This window comes from Megalobrama amblycephala, linkage group LG4, assembly GCF_018812025.1.
Source record: "Megalobrama amblycephala isolate DHTTF-2021 linkage group LG4, ASM1881202v1, whole genome shotgun sequence".
Taxonomy (NCBI): domain Eukaryota; kingdom Metazoa; phylum Chordata; class Actinopteri; order Cypriniformes; family Xenocyprididae; genus Megalobrama; species Megalobrama amblycephala.
In genome coordinates, this window is record NC_063047.1 from 31952357 (window position 1) to 31975534 (window position 23178).

The 23178-nt window shown below is 35.5% G+C and overlaps 1 protein-coding gene across 4 annotated transcripts in view; it reads right to left on the reverse strand.

Annotated features, from left to right (window-relative positions):
* Positions 1-23178, reverse strand: part of add2 (adducin 2 (beta)) — a 43014-nt gene that overhangs the window by 15595 nt on the left and 4241 nt on the right. For 3 of the 4 annotated variants that reach the window (XM_048188900.1, XM_048188901.1, XM_048188903.1), the window contains exons 2-10: positions 15861-16103; positions 12265-12406; positions 9358-9509; positions 8063-8143; positions 4972-5121; positions 4154-4297; positions 3927-4025; positions 2394-2570; positions 810-1049 (exon numbers count right to left, since the gene is read on the reverse strand). In XM_048188900.1, the coding sequence (XP_048044857.1) occupies positions 810-1049; positions 2394-2570; positions 3927-4025; positions 4154-4297; positions 4972-5121; positions 8063-8143; positions 9358-9509; positions 12265-12406; positions 15861-16010 (1335 nt within the window). In that variant the 5' untranslated portion in view covers positions 16011-16103. Of the gene's footprint in view, positions 1-809; positions 1050-2393; positions 2571-3926; positions 4026-4153; positions 4298-4971; positions 5122-8062; positions 8144-9357; positions 9510-12264; positions 12407-13692; positions 13859-15860; positions 16104-23178 lie in introns of those variants that run through there. The other variant, XM_048188902.1, reaches the window with a different exon arrangement.

The window sequence follows — 23178 nt, forward strand, 5'->3', positions numbered from 1 at the left end:
CAAGCTACACTGATTACGCTGATACTTCAGCAGTGAAGAACTTAACATGGATGAAAGCAGACCACTATGATCATCAGTTATCAGAGATGAGCCTATAATGCAAAATAATAAGTCTAATTAGGTAAAGTACAGATCCATCTCCAAAAGCACAAACATAAAATAACATTTGAAAAGTTAAAAAAGCTGTAATAACTGTACAGTATATTCAGTTTGTGAAAATGAAAATATAAAACAATTAGAAAATGAATACAAATATTTATTAAATACAGTTTTATTTCTCATATGCTCTCATATTTTTATTTTTGTAATGTGTTTTTGTAAAGTCATAATTTTGTTAAAATATAATACTGCTTTGCTATTTACAATGGTTACCATTTTCTATTTTTCATAAGTGACTTTAATTAATCATATTAAAACCAGTTAGTTTGACCCGCTATCATCACCCGACAATTTAAAAACAAAAACATTGCATTAGTAAAAATAGTAAAATGTATTGTCCCCATTTTTAAATTCATAGATAAGTTAGATTTCAAATGATATTTTGACAACTATACAAGGAAATGTTCCTTGTTTCAATATAAGAAGTCTGGTCAATTTAGGTCACACAATTTGAGGAGTGTTTGCATGAGTTACATGCCACAATTTAATACTCAGGCTAGTTATTAGTATTGTCTGAATCTCTAACTCTAAGTATGTACAAGACTTGGCAGTCAGTGCTAATAATTAAGCTCAGAACTCATTATTAGAATAGAAATTTTGGATACTCAAGTTATATAAAGTTTACAGAAGTTCTATAAAATCTCTCTCACCGTAGTCCGATGTCCCGGGCTGGCCTGGTCCTGGTTGACTTTCTGATAGACATTTGGGGTGTTCAGCCATCTAGTCTTCTGCTGTTGTCTCTGGGTGTGGGGATGGAGACGAGGGTGGGGTTGAACCCCATCCTCATGAAAAGAAAATGACGTGACGGTGGCAGGTACCTCCACCTCTCTTCTGGTTCTGGAGCGCTCCAACAGCACTGGGAAACGGTAGGCGTATCCTGTACGGTAACCCTGCAGAATGATGATCAAATGTTCTAAAGTCAAGTCTAATGCCAATAAAATTACAATTAGGTAAATTGCTCTGGCCTACAGTATGGAAGTTCTGAATTTAAATCTCGCAATTCTGAGAAAAAAGTCAGTATTGTGAGATTAAAAAGTCGCAATTACCTATTTATTCTTTTATTTCATAGAAGTTTGTTTCTGCCATGAAATAAAAAATAAATAGGTAATTGCGACTTTTTAATCTCACAATTCTGACTTTTTTCTCAGAATTGCGAGATTTAAACTCGTAATTGCGAGATATAAAGTCAGAATTGAATGATATAAAAAGGTGATTATATGATTATAACTGACAACTAAGGAAAATCCCAAATTATAAAATATTGTGAAAAAGTTCAATATTGAAGACACCTGGTGCCACACTCTAATCAGCTAATTAACTCAAAACACCTGCAAAGGCCTTTAAATGGTCTCTCAGTCTAGTTCTGTAGGCTACACAATCATGGGGAAGACTGCTGACTTGACAGTTGTCCAAAAGATGACCATTGACACCTTGCACAAGGAGGGCAAGACACAAAAGGTCATTGCAAAAGAGGCTGGCTGTTCACAGAGCTCTGCGTCCAAGCACATTAATAGAGAGGCGAAGGGAAGGGAAAGATGTGGTAGAAAAAAGTGTACAAGCAATAGGGATAACCGCACCCTGGAAAGGATTGTGAAACAAAACCCATTCAAAAATGTGGGGGAGATTCACAAAGAGTGGACTGCAGCTGGAGTCAGTGCTTCAAGAACCACTACGCACAGACGAATGCATGACATGGGTTTCAGCTGTCGCATTCCTTGTGTCAAGCCACTCTTGAACAACAGACAGTGTCAGAAGCGTCTAAAGACAAAAAGGACTGAAAACTCGCAATTCTGAGAAAAAGGCAGAATTGCAAGTTTATATATCGCAACTCTGACTTTATAACTCACAATTACGAGTTTAAATCTCGCAATTCTGACTTTTTTCTCAGAATTGTGAGATAAAGAGTCAGAATTGCGTGATAAAAACTTGCAATTGTAAGAAAAGTCTTTATATCATGGAGTTCTGACTTCATAACTCTCAACTGCACATAAAATCGCAATAAACACAATTATGCCAATAAAGTACTGTTTTCTGCACTGCGAAAATCACTGTGTATAAAGTGCCTCCAGAGGTGAAATTCAGTTATGGTAATGGCCGTTTGGTTTCTGCCACACGCTGTAAGCAGTAGACCAAGCACAACATACTGGGCCATCTGACCAATCAGAGCAGAGTAGGCTCTCGGAAAAGGGGGTGTTTAGAGAGACTGAATCCTTTTTCAATTGAAATCAACTTACCAGATTGTCCAGCGTCCTCATCAATGCTTCAAACTCATGTTCTCCCAGCCTGCTCTTGTGCATGGGGCCGAAAGTGGATCCAGCCCAACCCACAGTGCCTGTGGAGACGGGCCTGTGAATATTGCGGTCCAGCATGATTAGGTTTTGTTCCCCTCCAGCGCTGCACAGTGCTGCCACCTGCCAGGACAGAACAAGACTGCAGCATGACTCAGTGTGGACTTACAGCATTCTGAAGTTACACTGCACAGCTAACAATACATCTATTCTCAACCCTGTGCACTTTTTTCGGTCTACACAATGCTTCTTATTGTCTTTGCAGGGATCCACTCCCAGAGTAGTGCTGCCTTTCTCTACCATCCCCTGCTTTCATTTGTATACCATGTACAAATGATTTGAATTAGTAGATGTTTTAGGGGCCATTCACACAGAACACATTTTTGCATTCCACTGTGCTACTTTTCCATTGTTTTTCAATGTAAACACAAGCTAGACAGACGTTTGATTGGTGTGCTTGTGTCTTTTGCAGTTTCTTGTGCATGACGCGGCATTCTAAAAACATGGCGCTCAAGTTAAAATAGGTTCAACAAAAAACACTTCTCTTGCTTGACTGACCGCAAAAATGCGTTCTGCGTCAATGGCCAAATACATGGCCATTTTTACTGTACACAAATCACTCACAGAGCATTATATGTAGCTGATGAAATATATAGCAAAGCAAAAACTGGAAAAACTAGAAAAATGCAAATTTACTATAAATATTTACACTACAGTTCAAAAGTTTGGGGTCAGCAAAAAGAAAGGAAATGAATACTTAAATTTGTTTAAAATTGATATAAATATAGAATATAAAGAATAAATTTCTATTTCAAAAGATTTCTATTTCAAATAAATGCTGTTCTTTTGATATTTCTATTAATAAAACAATATTGAGAATAAAATGTACCATGGTTTCCACCAAAATATTAAGCAGTTTGAGACCACCAAATCAGCACATTAAAATGATTTCTAAAGGATCATGTGACACTGAAAACTGGAGTAATGATGCTTTGTCATCACAGGAATAAATGATGTCTTAAAATATATTCAAAATAGAAAACTTATCTTTTAAATTGTAATAATATTTAGCTGTTTTTACAGTATTTTTGATTAAATAAATGCAGCCTTGAAACATGATACTTATTTTTAATAATATAAAAAAAAAGACCACTAATTTTTTAAAATGTAGTGTATATTTACTATAAATAATTATATTATAATAAACATAAACACACACACACACATATATATATATATATATATATATATATATATATATATATATATATATATATATATATATATATATATATATATAGTTATATGCATATTTATACTACAAATATTACTATTCTGTGTGTTCACTTTCACACACCCTTTCACTGGCTCTCTTAGTAGTCTCTTTCTTCACTCTCACTCCCTCTGTCCTACAGTCCCACTAATCTACTCTTCCATATTTTGCCCTCAAGGGAAGGGCTGAAATTTTTTTTTGCCTACCTGTGTTTGACAGGCGGTCTGGATGTGGTAGATTGTGTAAAAGGCCTCCTCCACCGACTCACCCAGTGCCACGATTCCATGGTTCCTCAACACCAACACCTGTACAATAACAACTATTAGAATCAGGTAGATGTTTCCCAGTGCATAAATATCATCACCCATTTTTCGACCTTATGAGCCTCTCAACATCATGTTCTGAGGGGAGTCTCTGTAATCTAGGATCTAACCTTGCATGTAGGCCCGAGGCTCTTCTGGAGTTCCACCCGGTCCTCTTCTTCCTCCATTACTCCATTATAGTCATAATAAGCTACCTCGCCCACCAGCAAAGCCTCATGGGATAGCGGTAGCAGGCCACACTTCATGGCTGATACCTATATGAAAGATTAATAGTGGTTATATGAGCACCAATTAAAGAGATAATTCACCCAAAAATATGAATTCTGTCATCATTTACTCACCCTCAAGTTGTTCCAAACCTGTATAAATGTCTTTGTTCTGCTGAACACAAAAGAAGATATTTGTAACCAAGCAGATCTTGTCCCCTATTGACTGCCATAGTATTTTTTTCCCTACTATGGTAGTCAATGGGGGTGGAGATCTGCTTGCTTACAAACATTCTTCCAAATATCTTGTAAATGAGTAAATGATGACAGAATTTTTGGGTGAACTATCCCTTTAAGAGAAATGAGAGAATGCAGAATGAAGTATCTTCAACAATGCTAAAATAATCAGAATAATAATGATTCCTTTTAAAAATGGAATAAGTATTTTTGCAGTCAGTGGAAGGACCTCAGAATGTAGAAATACATTTAAAAGATTAATAGATATTAGTCATTTGTGTGTAGATATATAGATAGATAGATAGATAGATAGATAGATAGATAGATAGATAGATAGATAGATAGATAGATAACTATTAAATATATTTGCTTAAATGTCTTTTTGATCAGAGACTCAAGAAACTCTAGAAAACAATGGCCTTTTCTTCCACAGTAAGTTGCTGTTTCAGCAATGGGGACTTTTCTTAGCCAAGTATGTGACATACCGCAGCTGTGGCTGGAGTGTGGAGGTGCAGCAGGCAGCGGACGTCCGGTCGAGCAGAATAGATGGCAGAATGCAGGCTGAACGCAGAGAGATCCACTCCCAGAGTAGTGCTGCCTTTCTCTACCACCTCCCCGAGAATATTCACCTTCACCTGGACATCATAGAGAGAACATGGTTTGATCAAGCTTTCACTTGAACACCTGAAAAAAAATCCTTTAAAAGCAATAATTCAATGTGATTCATTTAGATCATCCTAATCTGATCACATTACTGAATTTCCATCTGCTGATCATTTTAAAATTGCATTAATCTAATGAATCAACATACTGGTTAGCATTATGAAAGGCCTTTCTTGAAACATATCTTAAAAATGAGATACCACTGCATCATTTGCAGAACCTGATTTCAGCCATTGCAACATGTTCCTGGATCAACATCTTTGTTGATCCTGGATAGGGCTCTGAATCGGTTCATTTTGACCGGAACGTAGCCAGAAACGAAAACGAAATCAAATTTAATCGTTCTGAACAGAAACGCTAATTTGAAATGACCATTAACCGGTTAATAACGTTATTTTATCGTTCCGTTTAATATTTTGATTTGGTTGTCATTGTCAACCAATCACGAATTCAAATAGTACAGCCTATGCAAATGTGACGCTGACGCATTCAACGAGTGAAATGCCCGTGCTCACGCTCTAAAGTGAGATGCCCGCGCTGACGCGCTCAGCTCAGCTGTCAAGTCATCATAGGTAAGTCACAATGGCAATGCTGGCATTAGTTTTTCCGATGATAGGCCTACATGTCACCAACCGTCAAGTATTAGGCCTACATTTAAGTGAAAATAAATGTCAAGTAATGCAGCTTGTTGTGCGTTTTGAAACCAGCGAAAATTGCAGTGCAATTTTCAACGTCACATCACGCATCTGCAGCGCTTCTGTGAAGGGAGAAAACTAGGCCTACCTACATAACGCATATAAAATAAAAGGGGAATATTTAGGCATATAGGCTACGCGACATATTTCACTTAAATAATCAGGTCTACAGATTAACAAAACGAAAGTGGTTATTTGTGGCGCACAAAGATCTAGAAAAGGAAACAGACATTCTGCTTGTTTTCGTTATTTGAGTGTCTTTTGTAAATGTATGAATGATTGAATGATGATGCTTTTACCTGTATGACCATAAATTACTGAGACAGTTTACTGTCTTATAGAAGGAAAACAAATCCAGTGGTCGCGCCGGCGCCTCACGCGCGCGCACACAAATTCTTGCATTGCTTACTTGATATTGCAGCCTGTTAAATATTAAAATAAAATACAATCAAACGTTACACTGCTCAGTTCAATTCTGTAATACAATGTGCCGTTTAGCACCCGTGACCACCGCCTGACTGTGCTGTTATATGTGAAGGATGTCGATAATGCGAGTGAAGTACAAACTCATAAAATAAATAGTAGTTTAGCATTCATTCGTCTCGAAAATGAAAACAGTTGGATTCGTGCCGCATGAGAAAGGTAGGCTACAGATTCACTTTAAATTAATTCGTTGTGCATCTTATTTAGTTTTATTTCCAATAAATATAAACCTGTTTCTCGCCTTGAATATAGCAATAGAAGCTGGAATGGTGTTAAAAAAGAAAAGAGATTTTTTTTTTATTCGTTTTGGCTTGATGTTTATATAGTCTGAATAGTCCAACTGTTAACTTTAGAGGTTTTGATGTGGAGTACATTAAGTGGATAGGTAAAATAATATAGGGCAGTTTTGTTCATAATTTATGTTTACATTATATGTATAACATTATAAACAAAGCTATGTCTAGGTTACTTTTACATTTTACTTTATTTACCGATAACTTTATTATCATTATTTCTGAATGTAATAAAATGCGACGTATAGGCCTTAACTTTTTTCCTCTCAGAAATAGCGTCGGTATTTTTAACCATGCAGCAAACATTAAAATATCTTGAAAAAATAATTTAATTTAATTAATAAACCATTGTTTTTCCTTTCGTTTAATAGGTTTACATTTGGACAGAATCTTGTTATAAAAGATAGCCTAATTGTAGGCTATGCCTATTGACTAAGACGGCAAATACACTCTTTGTTTTTTAATAAATAAAATGCTGTACGTATTATTATTATTATTATTATTAGCCTATTATTATAATTATTAAGTAGGCTACAAGCAAAAAATAAATAAATAAATAAAAATAACGTTATTAACCGTTATTTTTTCTAAAGAAACCGGTTTCGGAACGTTTATAATACCAAGGAACGCTGGAACAGAAACGTTAAAATACCGATTCTGCTTGGAGTGGAACGACTGAATTTTTTTTTTTTTTTTCGTTTTTAAGCCCTTAACTTGGAACAACCTTCCAATCCAATCGGTTTACAGTTTATGTCAAGTTTAGGCTTACAACCAGGGTTCGGTGCTTCTGCATCAGCATTATTCATCAATTCATAATTTCCCTCTGATTTTAAGGATAAGTTATGGGTAGGGTTACAGTAGGTTTAGGGGTAGGGATATGGTTAGGACTAAATTTTTGGACAGGAATGTTGTTCCAGGATCAACAAAATATGTTGAACCAGAAATGCAGCTAACTCTGCAAAATCAGAATGTGCGCATAATGTACTACTATTCCATTATGTATAAATATAAATTTATATTTAAGTATAAAAATAAATAAAATACATAAATTACTCCAATTATCCCTTTAGTTGACCAAAGCTTTGAACTGCATTTTTTCTTATTTTTCCATTACAAGTCACAATTTATGATACAATTTGTGCACATGCATGGACACAAGAAATATTTTCACGAGTAACCATTTCTAATACCTTATTTTTGCAACAATGTACAAAATATGTCCATAAAAATGTTGACCACACTGAATCCTTCAGTTTTTATCAGCAAATAATACAAACTGAGACAGCACTCCTTTTTCTAGCGACCTTCATTTGAATGCTTTAGCACAGTGAAACGCTATCATCAGGAGACATCTTGCAGGACACAAGAGGAACAAGTTTGGGGTGTGTGTGTGTGTGTGTGTGTGTGTGTGCGTGCGTGTGTGCGCTTGGACAGTCTCTCACCAGACTCGACGCAGTCACCTCCCCGTAGGTCAGACCATTTGGCAACACGAGGAAATGTTCCTGTTCTTTACTAACACGCATCTGCAGAAAGAAAGAGACGCTTTTATTCAAAGCAACTTATAGTACACTTACAGGAACAATCTCCCTGGAGCAACCTTAGGTTAAAGGGATAGTTCTGACATTTACTCATCCTCATGTCCTACTAAACCGGTACAGCTTTTCATAAGATTTTCAGAGATACTGACTTACATTTCTGTCTGTGTTTCACACAAAGCTATAGTTAGACTGACAAGTTCTAACTTTTCATGTTATGTTTTAGTCACATTTGAATAACTTGTTAGGAATGAAATATATCTGCTTAATATCTCTTTTTGTGTTCCATGAAAGAAAATAAGTCCTAAGGGTTTAAAATGACATGAGGGCAAGTAATGACAGAAGTGAACTATCTCTTTAAGAGTCTTGGTTTTCACACTTCTTGTGAAGATCAAACCAGTAACCTTGTTACCAGATCACAAAATCACATCCGATTAGGATAGGCTTTTTAAAACACCCAAATCCCTATAGGCTGAGTGAAGGAGAGATAGGAGACATGAATAAGTATGCTAATGTTAATGCAGCAAAGATTATTCAGTATTCAGTAATCAGCTTAATGTGCCCCAGAAGTGATAGACTGGCAGCTGTGTGCAGTTATTATAAGTGCACTATATGTGAGCTTACTTTTTTTATTATCATAATCACAGGTTATATAACCGTTAATAAGCAGACACAAACACTGCATTCAAAAGTTTAGGGTCAGTAAGATTTTTTTTGAAAGAAATGTATACTTTTATTCAGCAACGATACATTTAATTGATTGAAAGTGACATTAAAGACATTTATAATGTTAGAAAAGACTTTTATTTTAAATAAATGCTGAATGCGACAAGAAGTGTCAGTGTGGATTTTTGTTGAGCAGCAAATCAGCATATTAGAATGATTTCTAAAGGATCACGTGACAGTAAAATTCGACATGAATACATTTTAAATTATATTAAAATAGAAAACTGTTCTTCTAAATTGTAATAATATTACTTTTTTACTGTATATAAATGCAGCCGTGGTGAGCATAAGAATCTCAGACCCCAAACTTCTGAACAGTTTTAACAATCAAATAAATCACATTTACTTCCAACCTTCATTACAGCCTGTTTAATCAATCAAGCTCTTAGATAAAAGTTGTCTGATCAGTGTGCAGGGAGCAGTTTTCAGGAGCCTTGGCCTACTGACAGAAGTCTTTATGGGTCGTGTTTCCTTACTGTGAGGCACGTGTTGGCCAGCTGGGCCCAGCCGTACAGATCCACCAGACGGTGTACGCTAGCCAGCTTGCAGCGCATCAGTCTCTCCCCCTTCACCATGGAGCCCGGCTCCCATCCTTGCAGATCGTTAATGGGGGTCACCATGGTAATGGCTGTACAGGAATTAGGAACAAGAGAAACAGCACAAGTGTGTGTCAATGAAAGTCTTAGTCATGAAAGACTGTAAAAAGAGCAGCACTAGTTAGTCTACTGCAGTTGAAGTGGTGCGACAGCCTTTTTATGAAAGAAACTGTGAGCAGTTCAGTTTTACTGAATTCAACTGAATTCACTGTCTGAAATAAATTCATTAAAGGTGCCCTAGAACTTTTTTTTAAAAGATGTAATATAAGTCTAAGGTGTCCCCTGAATGTGTCTGTGAAGTTTCAGCTCAAAATACCCCATAGATTTTTTTAAATTATTTTTTTTACCTGCCTATTTTGGGGCATAATTAGAAACGAGCCGATTTCAGGTTGCGGCCCCTTTAAATCGCGCGCTCTCCGCCCCCTCCCGAGCTCTCGACTCTATCACAGCATAAACAAAGTTTACACAGCTAATATAACCCTCAAAATGGATCTTTACAAAGTGTTCGTCATGCATACTGAATGCATACGTCGGATTATGTGAGTATTGTATTTATTTGGGTGTTTACATTTGATATTGAATGAGTTTGAGGCTATGCTCTGTGGCTAATGGCTAACATTACACTGTTGGAGAGATTTATAAAGAATGAAGTTGTGTTTATGAATTATACAGACTGCAAGTGTTTAAAAATGAAAATAACGACGGCTCTTGTCTCCGTGAATACAGTAAGTAACTTTAACCACATTTAACACTACATTAGCAACATGCTAACGAAACATTTAGAAAGACAATTCACAAATATCAGTAAAAATATCATGTTATCATGGATCATGTCAGTTATTATTGCTTCATCTGCCATTTTTCGCTGTTTTCCTTGCTTGCTTACCTAGTCTGATTATTCAGCAGTGCACATCCAGACGTCCTGCCTCAATCATGGGCTGGCATATGCAAATATTGGGGGCATACATATATTAATGATCACGACTGTTACGTAACAGTCTGTGTTATGTTGAGATTCGCCTGTTTTCCGGAGGTCTTTTAAACAAATGTGATTTATATAAGAAGGAGGAAACAATGGAGTTTGAAACTCACTGTATGTCTTTTCCATGTAGTGAACTCTTGTTATTTAACTATGCCAATATAAATTAAATTTTTAATTCTAGGGCACCTTTAAGATTGAAACTAAAACTCCTCTTATTTGAAAATGTCTGAATAAAAGAATGATGCGCAAGCCACCCGCAAGCCATCCTAGGTTTATATAACTTTCTTCTTTCTGATGAACACAATCGGATATATATTAATAAATATCCTGATGCATCCAAGCTTTATAAATGACAGTGAATGGGAAACAACGAGTATGAGCTGAAGAAAGTGTCTCCATCCATTCCTTATTCAACTTAGGAAGAAAGCCTAATTGACATCACATCAGTTACACCTTCTTCCTAAGTTGAATAAGGAAGGCGGTCTGGCGGAAGTTAGATATTTTACTTTATAACTTGTTAAATATGGATATTTATCTTACACAAATGCATCGCTTCCCTTCAGAAGGCCTTTATTAACCCCCCGGCGCCGTGTGGAATATGTTTATGATGGATGGATACACTTACTTGAGCTTTATACTCGTTTCCCGTTCACTGCCATTATCAAGCTTGGATGCATCAGGATATTTATTACTCCAATTGTGTTCATCAGAAAGAAGAAAGTCATACACACCTAGGATGGCTTGAGCGTGAGTAAAGCTTTGGCTAATTTTCATTTGAAACTGAACTAATCCTTTAAAAGAACCATTTTTTACATTTACATTTTAATCATGTAAATTACAGCTGCACGATTCTGGATAAATTGAGAATCACAATTTTTTGTTTGTTTGTTTAAAATAGTGATCATGATTCTCCAAAGATTCTGAATAGACAACATAACAATAACATGTAATTTACAAGCGGTTCTGACAAAATGTTAATTGCTGCCATTCACTTGCTTCATTACTGGATGAATCAGCATATTTAAAAAAAAAAAAATCTCTTGAATGAATGATTCAATCACAAATACATTTTTTTAACTCTTTCCCCGCCAGGTTTTTATTTTTATTTTTTAAAGTTGCCAGTCATCGCCAGCATTTTTTCTCAAAAATATTTTATTGTATGAATATCTGAACATGCAATATATCGATAGAAAGAACAGAGCCTCTGCTTTTAAACAAATAGAACTCATAAAAAAAGCAATATTTTGAATGCATTTTTTTCAAAGACTACAACATGCATAATTAATGCTTTATCGCTTGTTTCTGATCCTTTTTGTCTGTGTTTTGATCCAGAGATTCTCTGCTCTTTCAGAAAATACATAATAGCGCCCACCTACTTTATAACAGTGAAAAAACAGAAAGCCAGAAAAATCCGTCATTGGCGGGGAAAGAGTTAACAGTCACTTGTCGCCACCTAGTGCAATGTAATTGATACAATCTTTATTTGAAGTGTCATGTTATTTTGTGATACGTCACATATAATTTTTGTACAGCACTTTGATCAGCTTTGGTTGTTTTCAAATGTGCTTTATAAATTAACATTGTATTGCATTGTATTGTACTTTCAGGTACTGTAGACATCAGTGTTTATATCCGAACTGTAAACTTTTATCCCAGTACTTCTGTGATAATGTGAATTACTGTAACACAGAAATAATCATAGGACATAATCCTATGAAATAATCATGACATTCATTGAACCATCAATGCCAATACAGAACCTTTATTTTTAAGAGTGTAGTTAAATTACGTCATGTGTTACGTACTGGATGGAGCGACGGGCAGGGCGGCCGGAGATCCGTGAGTGGCCATGAAGTCCACGATCTGTCTGAGAGCCCACAGATTGGAGGAACTTCCTCCTTTCTTCATCTGCTCCTGAATCAACACATCCAGCTCCTCTCTAAAAGACTAACACACACAAATAAGATTCAGTCATTTAGCAACACAATGCACTAGTACACACAAATAAAGGAAAATGCACATTGTGCACACTGGGTTGATAAATAACATGTCCATGATTTTTTTTTTTTTTATGCAGCATTTTAGGTAAAAAAAAAGTGTATATCAGGAAAAATGTTATTACAGAATGTGACTGGTAACCATTTTTCCATCTTTTGCATGGTCCACTGTCAAAAAAACAGTAGAAATAGTAATATTTTAAAATTACAATTTAAAATAACTTAATATATTTTAGCAGTTTTTAATACATTTTCAGCATTACTCAGGTCTTCAGTGTCACATGATCCTTCAGAAATCATTCTAATATTCTGATTTGCTGCTCAAGAAACATTTCTTTTTATTATCAATGTTGAAAACAGTTCTGCTGCTTATTATTTTTGGGAAAACCGTAATAATTTTTTTTCAGCAATCTTTGATGAATAGAATGTTCAAAAGTACCGCATTCATTTTAAATATTTACGATTTACAATTGCAATTTAAAAGTCTTCACTGTCACTTTTGATAAATTCAATGCACCCTGGCTGAATATAATTATTAATTTCTTTAAAAAATAACTGAACCCACGCTTTTGAATGACAGTGTACATTCCATAATAATGTTAAAAACTTAATTTAAAATTGTACATTTCCTGAAGAAAATAATGCTTGCAATCTAGCAAAAGAACAGTATGAAAGTTTCAAAAGTTTAGCTTTTAAGCTTTACATGCTGCATTAGAACACATATTGTGACAGTCTTTGCAGAGTAATATATATATATATATATATATATATATATATATAATATGCAAGAATAACTTAAGCAATCATGGTTAAGCACGCAAAAAGATGTAAGGAAGGAAACCCATAATTTTGCCTAACACTGATACTTTTTAACGTTTAATCTTAAAGTTCATAAAAGGTGTAATGTTTACAAAAACTAACAATAAACAGCTGAACAAATCTTCAAAACAATGTTTGAATGGTGTGCTTTAAGCGGTACAGGCTGAATTAACTGCATATGTTTAACACTGAAGGTCAGGAGTTTATAATAAAGTTTACTAAAACTAGAATGTTTGAGGAATACCAATATAGTTTTAACTTGTAAGCACTGTAATAATCATACAAGAATCAGAAAGCGTTTTAAAAGTTTTAAATTAAGCATTAAACTCTGCTGTCACTGCTTCAACCATAGTGTCACACACAAACACAGTATAACAGACATAAAGCCCAGATAAAACAATACATTTATGAACATACGGAAACAAACAGCAGGAAGAATATTTGAGTTGCAGGTTCCAGTACAGTCCACAACAGAGAAAGAGAGAATTAATCATCCTCATATGGAACGTTGAGCTCTTCAGTTCTGTCCTTCATTCAACACGTTCCCTCCACTCTGAGTGTGTTTTTTTATTTTTTATTGTTTTGAACCAACACCTAAAACTCCCTGCACTATCTATGCTTTCTCCTCCCCTGCTCGCTCTCTCTCCCTCTCTCTCTCTCTCTCTCTCTCTCCAGCTGCAGCTGTCAGTGGTGATTCAGGGCAGATTATATCTGAGCTGTGGAGATAATCATATCTTTGGGAACCTAATGAGGGGGAAGGGGAGAGAGGACATATAGGGATTGGAGACAGGACATTAAAGGGTGGACAGAACAGACGAATAAAAGGAGGCAAACCGATGAGGGTCCTCTGCGGCTGTTTCACTGAGCTTTTTGAAAGCTTATAGCAGCCACTTGAATGCCTGTTCACTTCTACAACCTCACTCATTATCATATCATTCCCATTAGAGCGCAAAAGCAGGATTCTGAAAGTAAAAATCCCATTCATTCTTTTCTGTAGGGAAATGTATTGATGGTGTTTAGAACCTTCAAAACAAAGATACCAGAAGCACTGAAACACTTATAATCAATTACTGTAAGTCAACAGTTTTATATTGTACTGTAGTTATTGCGATTTAATTGAGTAGTTGATTTTTGTCTTTTTGTTCAGATTTTCATATCCTACATTTGCTTTGAATCAAATGCTGTAATGTTGCAAGGAAAAAATATAGCATAACTGAGGAAAACAGCAGGTTTCTTCAAATAATAATAATAATCTTATTAATACACTCATAATCTTTTCTATATAATAATATTATCACTGAAATATTAATATATAAAAACTGTATATTAACTTTAAATATAAAATATTTGTTGTTATTATTATTGTTATTATTATTATTAATAATTGGAAATGACTTAAATTAATGTCCATACACTGTTAAACTACTTATATATTAGAATGGACAGTTATTGTGATTCAATTAAGTAGTTGATTTTTGTCTTTCTGTTCAGATTTTTTTTCTCTGACTCAAATGTTGTAATGAAAATATATTATATATGAGGAAAACAGAGTAGGTTTCTTCAAATAATACTACCAGTAATTTCAAATAATAATAATATTTCATATATTCATATATTAATATTATTATTGAAATGTAAGTAACACTGTAAACCCTAACACTCAAAATAATTAATTGGTTTGAGTAGGGCAAACTCAAATTAATTCAATCAAATTAACTGAACTTTCTTTTTCTTTTGAGTTTTATGAACTTGTTTCTTTTAATTTAGACAAACTTAAATTTACCTGAAACTGGGCTGAGATTTCTATTTCCCATCATGCTTTGCGATGACACTTTTTATATAATGTATTTGTTGGTGAAAGATTAATGTTATGGAGGTTACCATCATGGTTACAAGTGGAGCATGGGCTTAATTTGAGAACAGGTATCATAAATGTTTTATATTGCCGTATTCTTTCAGCAAATGCTATGCTATGCTATGCTAATGTTATCAAAGCATTATTTTACCAATTAGCATTAGACTAAATTAGCTTATTATAGCTAGCTAAATTTCCACTACTAAAAATATAAATTGAGATTACATGATAATTTTAAGTTTAATGTATGAATTAACTTACTCACAAATTTAAGAGTTAAGAGCAATTAAAATGTATGAGTACGAAACTGAAATCTGCCAGTTCAGCTTAAACTTTGAATTTCTTAACTTAAAATATTTGATGTGACAAATTACCTCAATTTTTTTGAGTTTTGCCAACTTATTCGGGTTTACAGTGAATATTAAAATTAACTTAACAATTTTCATTATTAATAATGATGTATTCTGCTTTAATATTGTCTTTTTGTTCAGATTTTCAGACACATTTTACTCTGAATCAACTTGCGATTCATCTCAGCAGTGGTTGGTGGGATCTTGAATCCCTATGGAGAAAATCAATGGGAAAAATCCTTCCGGAATCAAAGCTGCTGAAAAAGTAGACAATAAGCGTTGTACTCTTTTAACCCATAAGGCTATGAACACAAATCTGTGTCATTTCTCAAATGCAAATATACTTGCTTCACTCATTAGTGCACACTTCATTTACTCACAGGGCTTTGCAGGAGACTGGAAACACGTTTCTTGAGGCTGCTGGACGGCGTTGACTGCTGGGGAGACTGGACCATTTCTCCCTCCAGACATTCCCCATCTACAGGACTATGCAGGACCGGAGTCCCTTTAGGGGTGGGAGACCTACTCATCTTCTTTTCCCCAGTGTGGAATAGAGGAGAAGAAGGATAGAAAGAAAACAGAGAAAAGGGAAAGGATAGGCAAAGCTGGACCAGGCGAGATTGCTAGACGGGGGGATTGGACAAAAAAAGAAATACAATATTTAAATAATTCAGTTATAATCTGGAGTTATGGTAATGAAAGATCCCAATGCACATCATGGGAAAGTTATTTTACATATATGTGCATATGAGAACATATAGTCATGTGTGCATATTAATAATAGACGCATGCAAATGCACACAGGCAGTCCTGCAAATACTAGATAAGTATTCCTGCACACCACACCCAAAGTCATCTGGGGGCCGCACTAACTGTCATATATCTAAATACACAGAGTAAAAAGTGCTGACAGCAATATGCAGTTCTTTATGTGCATTAGTAAATGTGATCGATTAGTTTGCTTGTTTAGTCAAGGGAGGTCTATTTAAGAAATTACATTTAGAGAAATCAGTCTATCACTGTTCCAGGATGTATAACAGATGATTGACAGCACATAATCTAAGACCTTGATTCTAATTATCTTTTATTTCTCTCTCAACATTGTACTTCTATTCACATATGCATACTATAAATAAATGCTCCTTCAGCCTGCACAATAAAATGATGGCAGTGAACCAGAAACATCACCTGAACTGAATATTCAACCATGTCTGAACTTTCATGCTTAAAAGGTGATGCAATTTTCTTTGGTGCTAACCTAAAACACACTTATCTTGGTTTAACCTGCAAGGCAATTATAAGTAAACCACTCGTAAGTTCAGTTGTCAAAAGTATAACCACTTTAGCTGTGTGGTGCTTTCAAAACATTGCTCGGTTTGTTTGACAAACCGGCAACACTGACTCAAACAATGGTGTTAAAGGATTAGTTCACTTTCAAATAAAATTTCCCTGATAATTTACTCACTCCCATGTCATCCAAGATCTTCATGTCTTTCTTTCTACAGTCGAAAAGAAATGAAGGTCAAAATTACAGTTTCAGTGCAGCTTCAAAGGCTTTAAACAATACCAGACGAGGAATAAGGGTCTTATCTAGCGAAACAATCAGTCATTTTCAAAAAAAAATGTAAATGTATATGCTTTATATAAACAAATGATCGCCTTCCAAGTGCTTCCACCAAAACCACACTTTCGTATCCTTCAAAAAGCTTATGCTCTATGTCCTATGCCTTCCCTATTCTACTTATGAAACGAACGCAGCGCCAGTTCCATTTTTTTCCATAAGTAGAATAGGGAAGTACAGCATAAGCTTTTTGAAGAATACGAAAGTGCGGTTTTGGCGGAAGCACTTGGAAGGCGATCATTTGTTTATATAAAGTATATACATTTACATTTTTTTCCGAAAATGGCCGATCGTTTCACTAGATAAGACCCTTATTCCTCGTCTGGTATCGTTTAAAGCCCTTTGAAGCTGCACTGAAACTGTAATTTTGACCTTCAACCGTTTGCAGACCACTGAAGTCCACTATAAGGAGAATAATCCTGCAATGTTTTCATCAAAAACCTTAAAGGGTTAGTTCATCCAAAAATGAAAATTCTGTCATTTATTACTCACCCTCATGCCGTTCCACACCCGTAAAACCTTCGTTCATCTTCGGAACACAAATTAAGATATTTTTGTTGAAATCTGATGGCTCCATGAGGCCTGCATAGGGAGCAATGACATTTCCTCTCTCAAGATCCATTTGTGTACTAAAAACATATTTAAATCAGTTCATGTGAATACAGACGAGAATATTTTTGGTGTGCCAAAAAACAAAATATGACTTATTTCAAAACACTGCTTCAGGAAGCTTCGGAGCATAATGAATCAGCGTATTGAATCATGATTCGAATCGCGTGTCAAACCGCCAAACTGCTGAAATCACGTGACTTTGGCGCTCCGAACAGCAGATTCGACACACTGATTCATTTGTGCTCCGAAGCTTCCTGAAGCAGTGTTTTGAAATCGGCCATCACTATATAAGTCGTTGTTTTTTTTGCCGCACCAAAAACATTCTCGTCGCTTTCTAATATTAATATTGAACCACTGTACTCACATGAACTGATTTAAATATGTTTTTAGTACCTTTATGGATCTTGAGAGAGGAAATGTCATTGCTCCCTATGCAGGCCTCATGGAGCCATCGGATTTCAGCAAAAATATCATAATTTGTGTTCCGAAGATGAACGAAGGTCTTACGGGTGTGGAACGGCATGAGGGTAAGTAATAAATGACAGAATTTTCATTTTTGGGTGAACTAAACCTTTAATTTATTTTTGACTGAAGAAAGAAGGACATGGACATCTTGGATGACATGGGGATGAGTAAATTATCAGGAAAAATGTTTTGAAAGTGAACTAATCCTTTCATTTGGGATGGAATTACAGTATTTGTCTGTTTGAAAACAATTGTTATTGTTGTTAAGGATATTATAATCAGACTTACACCTTAGCTTTAAACATGTTGGATGAAAAAACAAAATGCATGAGGCTTGGTGGTGGACTCTTTTAACTCAGATCAGTAACAAAAACATTTAGCAATCAGTCAAAACACTGTAGCAACCACAGCACATAGCAAATACAGAAGATTTCAAAGCAAATGCCTTGTTGATGCCAGAGGCCAGAGGAGAATGGTTAGACTGGTTCGAGCTGATAGAAAGGCAACAGTAACTCTAACAAATAACCAGATCAGAACTAAGGTATGCAAAAGAGCATCTTTGAATGCACAAGTCGAACCTTGAAGCTGATGGGCTACAGCAGCAGAAGACACACCGGGTGCAACTCCTGTCAGCTAAGAACAGGAAACTAAGGCTATTCACACAGGCTCACCAAAATTGAACAATAGAAGACACTCAGATGGTAGGGTCAGAATTTGGAGTAAACAACATGAAAGCATGGATCCATCCTGCTTTGTATCAACAGTTCAGGCTGGTGGTGGTGTGGGGGATATTTTCTTGGCACACTTTGGGTCCTTAGTACCAACTGAGCATCATTTAAACGCCACAGCCTGAGTATTGTTGCTGATCATGTCCATCTCTGTATGAGCACAGTGTACCCATCTTATGATGGATGGATAACACACCATGTCACAAAGCTCAAATAATCTCAAACTGGTTTCTTGAGCATGACAATGAGTTCAATATACTCAAATGGCCTCCACAGTCACCAGATCTCAATCCAATGGAGCACCTTTGGGATGTGGTGGAACGTGAGATTCGCATCATGGATGTGCAGCCGACAAATCTGCAGCAACTGCGTGATGCCATCATCAGTTTTGGGGTAACGCAAGTTACGTAATCAGATTACTTTTTTCAAGTAACTAGTAAAGTAACACTTTACTTTTAAATTTACAACAAAATATCCAAGTTACTTTTTCAAATAAATAATACAAGTTACTTTGTTTCTCATTTACTGACACCTCTCCGGTCTCCATGTTGAGAGAAATCGGGAATAAGTGCAGAGGCATTGTGTGTGCTGTGTAAACATGATGGTTATTTTAAGACTATTTCTAGCTGAGTAATGTGAGCTTACATTTACTCATTTACTACTTCTCATACGTTCTATTCTTCTGTATTCCAGAATGGCAGCACACCCAGGTGAAAAAAAATACATTTCTATAATATACTTAAAGTGCCCTATTTTCGTGCACTAATTTTGTACTTAATATACTACAAATTCTTCTTTAGTACTACTTAAAGGTGCCATCAAATGTTTTTTTACAAGATGTAATATAAGTCTAAGGTGTCCCCTGAATGTGTCTGTGAAGTTTCAGCTCAAAATACCCCATAGATTTTTTAAATTAATTTTTTTAACTGCCTATTTTGGGGCACCATTAAATATGCGCCGATTCAGGCTGCGGCCCCTTTAATTGCTCGTGCTCTCCGCCCCCTCCCGAGCTCTCGACTCTATCATTGCATAAACAAAGTTCACACAGCTAATATAACCCTCAAAATGGATCTTTACAAAGTGTTCGTCATGCAGCATGTCTAATCGCGTAAGTACAGTGTTTATTTGGATGTTTACATTTGATTCTGAATGAGTTTGAGGCTATGCTCCGTGACTAAAGCTAACATTACACACTGTTGAAGAGATTTATAAAGAATGAAGTTGTGTTTATGCATTATACAGACTGCAAGTGTTTAAAAATGAAAATAGCGACGACTCTTGTCTCTGTGAATACAGTAATAAACAATGGTAACTTTAACCACATTTAACAGTACATTAGCAACATGCTAACGAAACATTTAGAAAGACAATTTACAAATATCACAAAAATATCATGATATCATGGATCATGTCAGTTATTATTGTTCCATCTGCCATTTTTCGCTGTTGTTCTTGCTTGCTTACCTAGTCTGATGATTCAGCTGTGCAAAGATCCAGACGTTAATATGGCTGCCCTTGTCTAATGCCTTGAACATGAGCTGGTATATGCAAATATTGGGGGCGTACATATTAATGATGCCGACTGTTACGTAACAGTCGGTGTTATGTTGAGATTCGCCTGTTCTTCGGAGGTCTTTTAAACAAATGAGATTTATATAAAAAGGAGGAAACAATGGAGTTTGAGACTCACTGTATGTCATTTCCATGTACTGAACTCTTGTTATTCAACTATGCCGAGGTAAATTCAATTTTCAATTTGATGGCACGAAATGAAATGAAATATGAACTAAAATGTGCTTTTAATACTATCTCTGTATTTAAAAAATGTATTTAGATACCACTTATAGTACATTTGAACCTATAGTGTACTACAAGTGGTAACTAAATATATTTTTTAAATACAGAAATAGTATATTAAAAGCAGATTTTAGTTCATATTTCATGCTGTCTCAAAATAGCACAGTTGAGTACACTTACATGTTCTTAAGATTATCTTAAGTAGTATTAAAGAAGAATTTTTAGTATATTAAGTACAAAATTAGTGCGTGAAGAATGAAAATAGAGCACTTTAAGTACATTATAGAAGTGTACTTTTTTTTCCACCTGGGCAGCTGAAAGGTTCGCTTGTTTGAGCTGCACCCTCTACTGTACAGCCGTGAATTTGCACTTCCTTCAGCCTGAGGCTTATTCATTTCACTTTTGGTGTGAAGGGGCCTTTACATTTGACAAAAATAGAAGTTTTTTTGTTATTATAAAAACAAGCAAACAAACAGCCCAGCCCAGATAAGAAAAAGTAATGCAAAAGTAATGTAATGCATTACTTTCAATAAAAAGTAACTAAGTAATGCCATTAGTTATTTTTCAGGGAGTAACACAATATTGTAATGCATTACTTTTAAAAGTAACTTTCCCCAAAACTGGCGATCATGTCATGTTTGTAAAGGATGTAGTAAAAACAGTAAATATTCAGCATCATTACTACAATCTTCAATGTCACATGACCTTCAGAAACCATTCTGATATGCTGATTTGGTGCTCAAGAAACATTTCTGAATATTATCAATGATTTAAACAGTTGTGCTGCTTTGTTTTTCTTAATTAACAGAAAGTTCAAAACAACAGTTTATTTGAAATAGAAATATTTTGTAATTATAAATGTCTTTATTGTCACTTTTGTTCAAATTAAAGGATTAGTTCACTTTCAAATGAAAATTAGCCCAAGCTTTACTCACCCTCAAGCCATCCTAGGTGTATATGACTTTCTCCTTTCTGATGAACATTTTCAGAGAAATATTAATATATATCCTGACGCATCCAAGCTTTATAATGGTAGTGAATGGGACCAATGAGTATGAGCTGAAGAAAGTGCATCCATCCACATCCATCATAAACATATTCCACACGGCTCTGGAGGTTAATAAAGGCCTTCTGAAGAAAAACGATGCGTTTGTGTAAAAAAAAAAAAAAATCCATATTTAACAAGTTATGAAGTAAAATATCGAGCTTCCGCCAGACCGCCTTCCGTATTCATGTTATGAAGAAAGTATAAACTGGCGTCACATCAATTACACTTTTTCCATAAGTTGAATAGGGAAGGCGTATGACATAGCGTAAGCTTTTTGAACTTTTTTAAAGAGTTTTACACTTTCTTCGTACGTTGAATACGGAAGGTGGTCACAAATGCATCACTTCAATTCAGAAGGCCTTTATTAACCACCCGGTTTATGATGAATGGATGTGGATGGAGACACTTTCTTCAGCTCATACTCGTTGATCCCATTCACTGCCATTATAAAGCTCGGATGCGTCAGGATATTTATTAATATTTCTCAGATTATGTTGATCAGAAAGAAGAAAGTCATATACACCTCGGATGGCTTAAGGGTGAGTAAAGCTTGGGCATTTGAAAGTGAACTAATCCTTTAATGCATTCTTGCTGAAAAAAAGAACTGTAATATGCTAAACTTGTTTTTAATCATCTATTATAAATGTCATTCTGATTTTTTTTTTTCATCCAAAATAAAGCACAGACATATCCAAAGTGTCTGAGTTAATGCACTAGCAGTCACAGCATCTTTGTGTTTGCTAGTGTGTCAGGGGCTCCCTACTAAGAGGTCCTCTCTCTGGGGAGAGTGTATAATGAGTGGGGCCCCTTTGGATCCAGACACCAAACCGGCGCCGCCCTGTGCTGTCCCTGGATCAGTTTCAAGCATAGATTTCTACTCTAGTGGATCCAAATTAATCAGGTCCTGCTGCTATAACAGCAAACTACCATCAGTCTGCACTTATTACTGTCTTCAACCTAGACTTTAATCTCAAAAACTTGAAGAGCTTTGGCTTCTGCTACAGCAGGATTTTGATGTCAAGCTGAGGAGGGATGAAAGACATGTACATGTGTCTGTTACTTATTGATTGGTCTGAAACAGACCGGATGAGGGTTTTCTCCCCCACTGAGAGATCTTAATGCTTGTAGGAAGTGGGGGGAGAGAGAGATGTATATGAGGGAGATGTATAATGGTTAAAGTGATGCTGGATTGATTTGAAAAGAATCTTATAATTAAGTTAATGTGTGGTTCTGGGTGCATTCACTTCTGTATAATGCACTGAGAACTCACTGACCCATGCACAAAATAAGCAAACCTACCATGAACTGAAACATTTTCAGGAAAGAAGTTTTAAAATGCTAAATACACACACAATGCATGGACGTTTTTTTCTCTGTTTGAACATTTTTTTTTGGTCGTAAAGGGATAGTCCCTCAAGTTGTTCCAA